This window comes from Pseudophryne corroboree, chromosome 2, assembly GCF_028390025.1.
Source record: "Pseudophryne corroboree isolate aPseCor3 chromosome 2, aPseCor3.hap2, whole genome shotgun sequence".
Taxonomy (NCBI): domain Eukaryota; kingdom Metazoa; phylum Chordata; class Amphibia; order Anura; family Myobatrachidae; genus Pseudophryne; species Pseudophryne corroboree.
In genome coordinates, this window is record NC_086445.1 from 15,664,057 (window position 1) to 15,676,234 (window position 12,178).

General features: G+C 50.7%; 1 protein-coding gene across 5 annotated transcripts in view; it reads right to left on the reverse strand.

The window, feature by feature from the left end:
• Window positions 1-12,178, reverse strand: part of STIM1 (stromal interaction molecule 1) — a 126,136-nt gene that overhangs the window by 17,329 nt on the left and 96,629 nt on the right. Inside the window, exons 8-12 of one of the 5 annotated variants that reach the window (XM_063950843.1) lie at window positions 2,561-2,728; window positions 2,363-2,463; window positions 1,939-2,174; window positions 1,571-1,651; window positions 131-539 (exon numbers count right to left, since the gene is read on the reverse strand). In XM_063950843.1, the coding sequence (XP_063806913.1) occupies window positions 131-539; window positions 1,571-1,651; window positions 1,939-2,174; window positions 2,363-2,463; window positions 2,561-2,728 (995 nt within the window). The remainder of the gene's footprint in view (window positions 1-130; window positions 540-1,570; window positions 1,652-1,938; window positions 2,175-2,362; window positions 2,464-2,560; window positions 2,729-12,178) is intronic. The other 4 variants (XM_063950845.1, XM_063950844.1, XM_063950846.1 and 1 more) reach the window with 4 other exon arrangements.

Here is a 12,178-nt window from a genome sequence, read left to right on the forward strand (position 1 = left end):
GAACACAAAGGGTGAGCAGCATGCAGTTACCCTCAGAGACAAAATCCACCACACAGTATCACTCTGACAACCGCTGCGCTCAGACTATCACAGCAGACGGAGAAGCAGAGACAGGCTCATGCAGAAATACCCAACACTGGGAGAGCGACAAGGTATCCCGGAGGTGACATCTGGAGGGGGCAGGTCAGGAAGAGAGTCCATCTGCAGATAGTAAGTGGTGGAGTGGTGATAGTAGACAGGATGAGAGAGTGACCCAGCAGGATTTGGTGGTGGCTGCGGCAGTGGTGGTGGGGAGGAAAAGGGAGGGCAGGTTGTGGAAGATGCATTGGAAGAAGAGCTGGAAGGATGATGCTCGGAGCTGAAAGACTGTCCGTGAGAAAGGCTGCGCATTCGGTGGAGAGAGACTCTGCTGGGCCGATAAGGGACTGGTGGGCTGGCCTCACTTTGGCTCATTGCGTAACCCTCTACCAACCTCTGTGATCCCAGCGTGGGGTGCGGCGACTCCGTGTGCCTCTGACGCAGGGCGCTCAGGTTGGGTGCTGGGGGAAAGAAGAGAGAATAAAATGAGCTGGATGGAAGCGTTGTGTGACGCACAGTCCCGACATGCAGCAACAGCAGACGTGTGAGGAGTAAACATGCTGGAAAAGAACGTTAAGCAAAGAATCACAGTCCAGACACAGAGCCCTAGAAGATGTCTGGGCAGCGGGAGGGTTGGGGTGAGGAGAGTAGTGTACCGAGGCTTGTGTAGCAATAGGTGTAATGTGATGTGTAAATGACCCCGCTCTGTATGTGGGTGGTCCGGTGGGGCCACACTGTGTCAGACAGAGGTTGATCAGCAGCCCTGATGGTATCTGTATGTGCAGCACAGATGTGTACTCATGCACTGCTGCTCAAGTCGCACCAAATAGCCCCTCCCGGTGCGCCGAGCGTCTTCCTCGCTCTAAGTGTGTGTCGTATTTGCAGAAATAAAACCAGAGAGTGACAAAATTGCCCTGCTAGCTTGTACTGATCAACTTCTTGTGAGACATTTGTACATCTGTGCGCGGCTGCGTCTAAAAAGGGCTACAACGCAGCGGCCGCAACCTTTTCTTGTGCCAAGTTCTTTTGCACTTCATCTGCGCCTTTTGTAAGTCTTTATAACAAGTTCTTGTGCCGGGACAGCGGAAGCCTGGCGTCTCTAGTACACGGAGTGGTGTTTGCTGCGCCAGTGATGTGATTAAGACGCAAGACTTAAAGCCAAACACAGCAGGCGACTGCGCTCAGAGCCCCTTAGCAGAGCCCTATGGGCTATAGATGCTAGTTGTACGACTACCCATCTGTATATTGTGTGTGTCCGGTGACCACTGCGCTACCTTTATAGTAGAAGAGTCCGCTACACTCGTCACACAGGAGAGGAACACAGTGTGCTGCGAGAGGATGAGGGTGGGACAGCGCCACGTGCCCCTACGCTGTCCAGCATCGCAGAGGTTAGACACCCGGGTGCATATTCTGAGCAGAAAGTGACCGGTTATTCCCACAGAACAGGAAAGTGACAGCTTTGAAAAACGTTGTAATAAAAACATGGTCAAACCCGGAAATTTCCAGAGAGAGGCATCGTCCAAATAGGCGGCCGGGCGGTCACTGAACCTATGTCCCATGAGCAAGGCAGCGTCTGTCTCAGCCAATGGGAGGAAGAGCGAGGGAAAAAACATGTTTCACGTGTTGCCACAAAGACGGGATTATAGGGACAGTAACTGCTCTCAAGTACCCCCGGGAACTTCTAATAACAGCTTCCATATACCATTCTGGAACCCGCGGGAACCCCAGGGATGTCAGCAGGGAACACGACTAGATCTACTATCTAGGATCCTCTACAATTACCCGGCATGTGACCCCAGCAATGCCGTGATACCACCAGTGACACCCCGCCCCGTTATAGGAAGGCACAGCACCACTTACACTGCATGCTGACCGGGGAAACAATCTCTTCATCCAGGTCATCTAGGTCATCTGTCATGATAAAGTGAGTGGGTGCAGGCCGGGACCCCCCCATCAGACTGGGGTCTATGTTCAGGGAAGTCATCAGTATGTGAAGGCCGGGGTTGTTCACGATCTGGAAGCCGCAGAGCATCTCGATCTGGTGCCAGCGATGCAGCCGCTCGCGCAGAGCCGCTGTAACTTCACCGAGGGCTTGCCTAGAGGTGGGGCACAAGAGCTGACCATTAATAGAGTGCGCATCAGTCTGTGGTGGTCTTTCCCAAAGGTCTAGCAAGTATATGGGCTGGGTGCTGGTGACCACAGGAACCTTTACCAACACCAATGCCAGCACCCCCCCGCCCTCCCCCAGGCACACAGACGCTAAGACTCGGACACCGGAACTTACTTTGCGGTAAGGATTTTATGATCCACGTCATCCAGCGAGGAGCTGTGAGCTACGTGAAATGTTCCAAACAGCGTGTTCCTCTTCTTTTTTATCTTCTCTGCCTGCAATGCAGCAGAACAATGAGTAACTGAGGGAGCGGGGCCCCGGAGGGCGGTTATTCACACACAGGGCCCCGGAGGGCCTGTGACTACACCTCACCCCTTCTTTAGCCAGCAGTAGCTGCTTCTCTGCATTCTGCTTCTTGATATTGTAGTACTGGACCTCCACCTCGTGGGTCAGCTGCAGCCACTTCTGCAGAGCGTCCGGCACCGACCAGTTACTGTGAGACTCCAGCTCCTTCTCCGCGTTCTTCAGAGCCATTCGCACCTATGAGGAAGAATCAGTCAGAGCCATTCGCACCTATGAGGAAGAATCAGTCAGAGCCATTTGCACCTATGAGTAAGAATCACAGTCAGTCAGAGCCATTCGCACCTATGAGGAAGAATCACAGTCAGTCAGAGCCATTCGCACCTATGAGGAAGAATCACAGTCAGTCAGAGCCATTCGCACCTATGAGGAAGAATCAGTCAGAGCCATTCGCACCTATGAGGAAGAATCAGTCAGAGCCATTCGCACCTATGAGGAAGAATCAGTCAGAGCCATTCGCACCTATGAGGAAGAATCAGTCAGAGCCAGTCACACCTATGAGGAAGAATCAGTCAGAGCCAGTCACACCTATGAGGAAGAATCAGTCAGAGCCATTCGCACCTATGAGGAAGAATCAGTCAGAGCCATTCGCACCTATGAGGAAGAATCACAGTCAGTCAGAGCCATTCGCACCTATGAGGAAGAATCACAGTCAGTCAGAGCCAGTCACACCTATGAGGAAGAATCAGTCAGAGCCAGTCACACCTATGAGGAAGAATCAGTCAGAGCCAGTCACACCTATGAGGAAGAATCAGTCAGAGCCATTCGCACCTATGAGGAATTATCAGTCAGAGCCATTCGCACCTATGAGGAAGAATCAGTCAGAGCCATTCGCACCTATGAGGAAGAATCAGTCAGAGCCATTCGCACCTATGAGGAAGAATCAGTCAGAGCCATTCGCACCTATGAGGAAGAATCAGTGTCAGTCAGAGCCATTCGCACCTATGAGGAAGAATCAGTCAGAGCCATTCGCACCTATGAGGAAGAATCACAGTCCGTCAGAGCCATTCGCACCTATGAGGAAGAATCATTCAGAGCCATTGGCACCTATGAGAAAGGATCACAGTCAGAGCCAGTCGCACCTATGAGGAAAAATCAGTCAGAGCCATTCGCACCTATGAGGAAAAATCAGTCAGAGCCATTCGCACCTATGAGGAAGAATCAGTCAGAGCCATTCGCAGCTATGAGGAAGAATCACAGTCAGAGCCATTCGCACCTATGAGGAAGAATCACAGTCAGTCAGAGCCATTCGCACCTATGAGGAAGAATCACAGTCAGTCAGAGCCATTCGCACCTATGAGGAAGAATCAGTTAGAGCCATTCGCACCTATGAGGAAGAATCAGTCAGAGCCATTCGCACCTATGAGGAAGAATCGCAGTCAATCAGAGGCAGAGCACGGCCACAAGGGGGCAGACTGGAGCACAGTAGAATGACATACTGTATTATTATGCTTTATTTATATGGCGCCACAAGGGATCCACTGCGCCCAATTACAGAGTACATAAACAATTAAGCTAAACAAGAAAAGTGACTTAAAGCACAAGACAATATAGGACAAGTACAGGGTATATAAACATGGTTGCCTCAGCAGACGACACTGACATAAGTATCAGGGTGGGAGAAAACAGCGGGATTTGGTGCCGTCAAAGGGAGTATTGAACAGAAGATAGGTTACGTAAGAGACAAAAAAGCACATGAGGGAAGAGGGCCCTGCTCGTGAGAACTTACAATCTAAAGGGGAGGGGGGTAGACAGACACGGGTGACACGGATGGGGTAGACAGAGTGTGGGACAGAGGGTTACGATGAGATTAGGCTGGGTTTAGTGAAGGAGTGGGTCTTGAGAGCCTGTGTGAAGTTTTGTAGAGAGGGGGAGAGTTAGAGAATTCCAGGGAAAGGGAGCATCACATGAGAAATCTTGTAGATAAGAGTGGCAGGAGGGGAAATAAGATGCGTCATGTCTGAGCACATTGCACTATGGCCCCAGGCTGCCTGCAGAGAGATCACCTTTATCAGACATTGCAACTGAACAGCTTTATTCTGCATGAAGGGGAACGGTCAACAATACAGCAGCAGGCCACAAGAGGCAGAACATGGAGAGGATAGGTCAGTAGTACCCCAGCATGCCACAAGGGGCAGTCATAGGGACAGAACATGGAGGGAAACAGTCAGTAGTACAGCAGCAGGACACAAGGGGCAGTCACAGGGGGCAGAACATGGAAAGGATAGGTCAGTAGTACCCCAGCATGCCACAAGGGGCAGTCATAGGGACAGAACATGGAGGGAAACAGTCAGTAGTACAGCAGCAGGTCACAAGGGGCAGTCATAGGGACCGAACATGGAAAGGATAGGTCAGTAGTACCCCGGCATGCCACAAGGGGCAGTCATAGGGACAGAACATGGAGGGAAACAGTCAGTAGGCCACAAGGGGCAGAACATGGAGGGAAACAGTCAGCAGTACCCCAGCATGCCACAAGGGGCAGTCATAGGGACAGAACATGAAGGGGAACTGCCAATAGTGTCAGCAGCAGGCCACGAGGGGCACAACATGGAGAGGATAGGTCAGTAGTACCCCAGCATGCCACAAGGGGCAGTCATAGGGACAGAACATGGAGGGAAACAGTCAGTAGTACAGCAGCAGGTCACAAGGGGCAGTCATAGGGACCGAACATGGAGAGGATAGGTCAGTAGTACCCCGGCATGCCACAAGGGGCAGTCATAGGGACCGAACATGGAGGGGAACAGTCAGCAGTACCCCAGCATGCCACAAGGGGCAGTCATAGGGACAGAACATGAAGGGGAACTGCCAATAGTGTCAGCAGCAGGCCACGAGGGGCACAACATGGAGAGGATAGGTCAGTAGTACCCCAGCATGCCACAAGGGGCAGTCATAGGGACAGAACATGGAGGGAAACAGTCAGTAGTACAGCAGCAGGTCACAAGGGGCAGTCATAGGGACCGAACATGGAAAGGATAGGTCAGTAGTACCCCAGCATGCCACAAGGGGCAGTCATAGGGACAGAACATGGAGGGGAACAGTCAACAGTACATCAGCAGGTCACAAGGTGCAGTCATAGGGGGCAGAACATGGAGAGGATAGGTCAGTAGTACCCCAGCATGCCACAAGGGGCAGTCATAGGGACAGAACATGGAGGGAAACAGTCAGTAGTACAGCAGCAGGCCACAAGGTGCAGTCATAGGGGCAGAACATGGAGGGAAACAGTCAGTAGGCCACAAGGGGCAGAACATGGAGGGAAACAGTCAGCAGTACCCCAGCATGCCACAAGGGGCAGTCATAGGGACAGAACATGGAGGGAAACAGTCAGTAGTACAGCAGCAGGTCACAAGGGGCAGTCATAGGGACCGAACATGGAAAGGATAGGTCAGTAGTACCCCGGCATGCCACAAGGGGCAGTCATAGGGGGCAGAACATGGAGGGAAACAGTCAACAGTACAGCAGCAGGTCACAAGGGGCAGTCATAGGGACCGAACATGGAGAGGATAGGTCAGTAGTACCCCGGCATGCCACAAGGGGCAGTCATAGGGACCGAACATGGAGGGAAACAGTCAGTAGTACAGCAGCAGGCCACAAGGGGCAGTCACAGGGGGCAGAACATGGAGAGGATAGGTCAGTAGTACCCCAGCATGCCACAAGGGGCAGTCATAGGGGGCAGAACATGGAGGGGAAGAGTCAGTATTACAGCAGCAGGTCACAAGGGGCAGTCATAGGGGGCAGAACAGACCTTCTTTAAAGCATATACAGTAACCTCTCTACAGACAGCAGACGGAGCATCTTGCCCTATATATATATATATATATATATATATATATATATATATATATATATATATATATATATATATATATATATATATATATATATATATATATACATACATACATACATACACACACAGGACCAAGGGTATAAATAAGATTTTAAACCTACCAGTAAATCTTTTTCTCGTAGTCCATAGAGGATGCTGGAGACTCCGTAAGGACCATGGGGTATAGACAGGCTCCACAGGAGACATGGGCACTCTAAAGAACTTTTAGTATGGGTGTGCACTGGCTCCTCCCTCTATGCCCCTCCTCCAGACCTCAGTTCTTAGAGAAACTGTGCCCAGAGGAGACAGACAGTACGAGGAAAGGATTTTTGTTAATCTAAGGGCAAGATTCATACCAGCCCACACCAATCATACCATATAACCTGGAATACACATAACCAGTTAATAGTATGAACAACAAACAGTATCAGTCACAGACCGATTCCAACTGTAACATAACCCTTATGTAAGCAATAACTATATACAAGTATTGCAGAGTAAGTCCGCACTGGGACGGGCGCCCAGCATCCTCTACGGACTACGAGATAAAGATTTACCGGTAGGTTTAAAATCTTATTTTCTCTTACGTCCTAGAGGATGCTGGGGACTCCGTAAGGACCATGGGGATTATATCAAAGCTCCAGACCGGGCGGGAGAGTGCAGATGACTCTGTAGCACCGACTGAGCAAATGCGAGGTCCTCGTCAGCCAGGGTATCAAACCTGTAGAATTTTGCAAAAGTGTTTGAACCCGACCAAGTAGCTGCTCGGCAAAGTTGTAATGCCAAGACCCCTCAGGCAGCCGCCCAAGAATAGCCCACCTTCCTAGTGGAATGGGCCTTTACCGAATTTGGTAATGGCAATCCAGCCGTAGAATAAGCCTGCTGAATCGTGTTACAGATCCAGAGACCAATAGTCTGCTTCGAAGCAGGTGCGCCAATCTTGTTGGCTGCATACAGGACAAACAGAGCCTCTGTTTTCCTAACCCTAGCTGTTCTGGCAACATAAACCTTCAAAGGCCCTGACTACATCCAAGGACTTGGAGTCCTCCAAGTCACTCGTAGCCACCGGCACCACGATAGGTTGGTTCATATGAAATGAAGACACCACTTTAGGTAGAAATTGAGACAAGGCCGCCAATTCTGATACACGCCTTACAGATGCCAAGGCCAATAACATGACCACCTTCCAGGCAAGACATTTTAATTCAACCGTTTGAAGGGGCTCAAACCAGTGAGATTTAAGGAACCGCAACACCACGTTAAGGTCCCATGGTGCCACTGGGGGCACAAAAGGAGGCTGGATGTGCAGCACTCCTTTCACAAAAGTCTGGACTTCTTGTAAAGAAGCCAATTCCTTCCTATTCTATAGATAGGGACGAAATCTGTACCTTAATAGAGCCTAACTTTAGGTCCATATCCACTCCTGTCTGTAGGAAGTGGAGAAAACGACCCAGATGGAAATCTTCCGTAGGAGCATTCTTGGTTTCACACCAAGAGACATATTTCCGCCAGATACGGTGATAATGTTTCGCCGTCACCTCCTTCCTAGCTTTTATCAGAGTAGGTATGACCTCCTCCGGAATACCTTTTCAGCTAGGATTCGGCGTTCAACTGCCATGCCGTCAAACGCAACCGCGGTAAATCTTGGAATAAGCAGGGCCCCTGCTGCAACAGGTCCTCCCTGAGAGGAAGGGGCCAAGGATCTTCTGTGAGCATTTCCTAAAGATCTGAGTACCAGGCCCTTCGAGGCCAGTCTGGAACAATGAGTATCGACTGTACTCTTTTCTGTTTTATAATCCTCAAAATCTTTGCGTTGAGAGGAAGAGGAGGAAACACATAGACCGACTGAAACACCCATGGTGTCACCAGGGCGTCTACTGCTACTGCCTGAGGGTCCCGAGACCTGGCACAGTACCTTGGAAGCTTTTTGTTGAGGCGTGACGCTATCATGTCTATTTGAGGAATTCCCCAGAGACTCGTTATCTCTGCAAAGACTTCTTGATGAAGTCCCCACTCTCCTGGATGGAGATCGTGTCTGCTGAGGAAGTCCGCTTCCCAGTTGTCTACTCCCGGAATGAAGACAGCTGACAGAGCGCTTACGTGATTTTCCGCCCAGCGAAGAATCATGGTGGCTTCCGCCATTGCGATTCTCCTCCTTGTCTCGCCTTGGCGGTTCACATGTGCCACTGCTGTGACATTGTCTGATTTAATCAGAACCGGTAGGTTGCGAAGAAGACCCTCCGCTTGTCGAAGGCCGTTGTATATGGCCCTTAATTCCAGCACGTTTATGTGCAGACAGGACTCCTGGTTTGACCCTAGTCCCTGAAAATTTCTTCCTTGGGTGACTGCTCCCCATCCTCGGAGGCTCGCGTCCGTGGTCACCAGAACAAAGTCTTGAATGCCGAATCTGCGACCCTCTAGAAGGTGAGCACTTTGCAGCCACCATAGGAGAGACACCCTGGCCCTGGGGGACAGTGTTATTTTCTGATATATCTGTAGATGGGACCCGGACCACTGGTCCAGAAGGTCCCACTGAAAAGGCCTTGCATGAAACCTGCCGAAAGGAATGGCCTCGTATGAGGCCACCATTTTTCCCAGAACTCGAGTGCATTGATGAACTGACACTCTTTTTGGCTTTAGCAGCTCTCTGACCATGTTCTGGAGGTCCTGGGCTTTTTCAGACGGTAGAAAAACCTTCTTTCGTTCCGTGTCCAGTATCATTCCTAGGAACGATAGTCGAGTCGTTGGAACCAATTGCGACTTTGGCAGATTGAGAATCCACCCGTGTTGTTGGAGCACCCTCAGGGAGAGCGACACGTTCTTCAGCAATTGATCTCTTGAACTCGCTTTTATCAGGAGATCGTCCACGTATGGGATAATTGCGACACCCTGCCTTCGCTGGATCACCATCATTTTCGCCATTACCTTGGTGAAAATCCTCGGGGCCGTGGAAAGCCCAAACGGCAACGTCGAAAACTGGTAATGACAATCCTGTACAGCGAATCTCAGGTACTCCTGATGAGTGGAATATATGGGGACATAAAGGTAAGCATCCTTTATGTCTAGCGACACCATAAAATCCCCCCCATCCAGGCTGGATATTACAGCTCTGAGCGATTCCATCTTGAATTTGAACCGTTTCAAGTACAGGTTTAGGGATTTTAAATTTAAAATGGGTTTGACCGAACCATCCGGCTTCGGGACCACAAACAGGGTCGAATAATATCCTTTTCCCTGGAGGTGCAGGGGAACCCTGACAATCACTTGCTGTTGACACAGCGTTTGAATTGCAGCTAATACTACCTCCCTCTCTAGGGAGGAAGCTGGTATGGCCAACTTGAAAAACCAGCGTGGGGGCACCTCCTCGAATTCCAGCTTGTAGCCCTGGGAAACAAATTCCCTTGCCCAAGGGTCCACGTCTGACTGAACCAGGACTTGGCTGAAGAATCGAAGGCGTGCCCCCACCGGTGCGGACTCCCGTAGGGGAGCCCCAGCGTCATGCGGTGGACTTAGCGGAAGCCGGGGAGGACTTCTGCTCCTGGGAACTAGCCGAAGCAGGTGTTCTCTTGCCTCTACCCTTACCTCTGGCGAGGAAAGAGGAGCCCCGACCTCTTCTGGACTTATGCGACCGGAAGGACTGCATCTGATACTGTGGAGGTTTCTTTTGCTGTTGGGGAACAAAAGGTAAAAAGGTAGATTTACCCGCGGTAGCTGTGGAAACCAGGTCCGCGAGACCGTCCCCTAACAATACATCACCCTTGTAAGGTAAGACCTCCATATGCTTTTTTGAGTCCGCATCATCCGTCCATTGGCGGATCCATAAGGATCTTCTCGCCGAAATAGCCATGGCATTGGCTCTTGAACCCAGTAATCCAATGTCTCTTTGAGCGTCCCTCATATATAAGACTGTGTCCTTAATATGAGCTAATGTTAACAAAATGGTATCCCTATCTAGGGTATCACGGTCAGCTGACAGGGTATCTGCCCAAGCTGCTACTGCACTATATACCCATGCCGACGCAATTGCCGGTCTAAGTAAAGTACCAGTATGTGTATAAACAGACTTTAATTTAGTCTCCTGCCTGCAGTCCGCAGGGTCCTTGAGGGCCGCTGTGTCAGGGGACGGCAGCGCCACCTTCTTGGACAGGCGAGTTAAAGCCTTGTCCACTGTGGGAGAGGATTCCCAACGTACCCTGTCCTGTGTAGGGAAAGGGTATGCCATAAGAATCCTTTTGGGAATCTGCAGTTTCTTATCTGGAGTTTCCCAAGCTTTTTCAAATAAGTATTTGTGACAAGGGACGTTTGAGACCCCGACAGGCCCTGTGAGTCGGTGTAATCCGTAGATTGACCCCCTGTCGACACCCTGGACTCTGCTTTGTCCAGTCTCTTATGTAATGATGCTACACTTGCATTTAACATATACCACATATCCATCCAATCCTGAGTCGGCACCACCGACTGGGACACACCACTCATCTGCTCCACCTCCTCTTTGGATAAGCCTTCCGCTTCAGACATGCCGACACACACGTACCAACAGCCCACACACACCGGGCTATAGCTATAAGGGGACAATTCCCCAAAGCAGGCCCTTTGGAGAGACAGAGAGAGAGTATGCCAGCACACACCCAGCGCCACCGGACACTGGAATAAACCCAGACAGCGCTTTTATATGATTTTACACTGATTTCCACTCACTGCGCCTGTAATGTTCCCCCCTCCTCTTTTTTCAGTCCTCTGAGCTCGTTCAGCAGGGGAGAGTCCGGGGGGCCAGCGTTCTCTGCAGCTTCTGTGGAGAAAATGGCGCTAGTTAGTGCTGAGGGATCAAGCTCCGCCCCCTCCAGTGGCGGGCTTCGGTCCCGCTTCAATAATCAAAAAATGGCGGGGGATCATTTATTTACTGCCTCCGCAGCCTAATAAACATATTTATTGCCAGTAATGAGGTTTATTGCTGCCCAGGGTGCCCCCCCTGCACCCATCTGTGCCATGTGTGTGTGTTGTGTGGGAGCAATGGCGCGCAGCGTTACTGCTGCACGCTTAACTCAGGAAGACCTGAAGTCTTCTTTCTTCTCATACTCACCCGGCTTCTTTTTTCCGGCTCTGTGAGGAGGACGGCAGCGCAGCTCCGGGACGAACCCCAGGGTGAGACCTGTGTTCCGACTCCCTCTGGAGCTAACGGTGTCCAGTAGCCTAAGAAGCAGAGCCCTTGAACTCTTAAGAAGTAGGTCTGCTTCTCTCCCCTCAGCCCCACGATGCAGAGAGCCTGTTGCCAGCAGAGCTCCCTGAAAATATAAAAACGAACAAAATTCTTTTACACAGAAAACTCAGGAGAGCTCCCTGTAATGCACCCAGTCTCCTCTGGGCACAAGATCTAACTGAGGTCTGGAGGAGGGGCATAGAGGGAGGAGCCAGCGCACACCCATACTAAAAGCTCTTTAGAGTGCCCATGTCTCCTGCGGAGCCCGTCTATACCCCATGGTCCTTACGGAGTCCCCAGCATCCTCTAGGACGTAAGAGAAATTACTGGTAATAAAAACAATGTTATTACTAAACTTTATTTATAAAGGCACCACAAGCGGTCCGCAGCGCCTACAGAGGGCCAAACAATAAGACAACACAGGTGATACAGTACAAAGAACAAGTAACAAATACATCTCTCAGTAACACAACACAGAAGATAGGATCCTTAGCATCATTCTCTCACAGACACCCCGAGAGGGGGTCTCTTCTTACCCATGCACAGCACACTTCCTGTCTGTAAGCCTATTGTGCAGTGTTATTAGGGTATACAGTCCCCTCGGTGG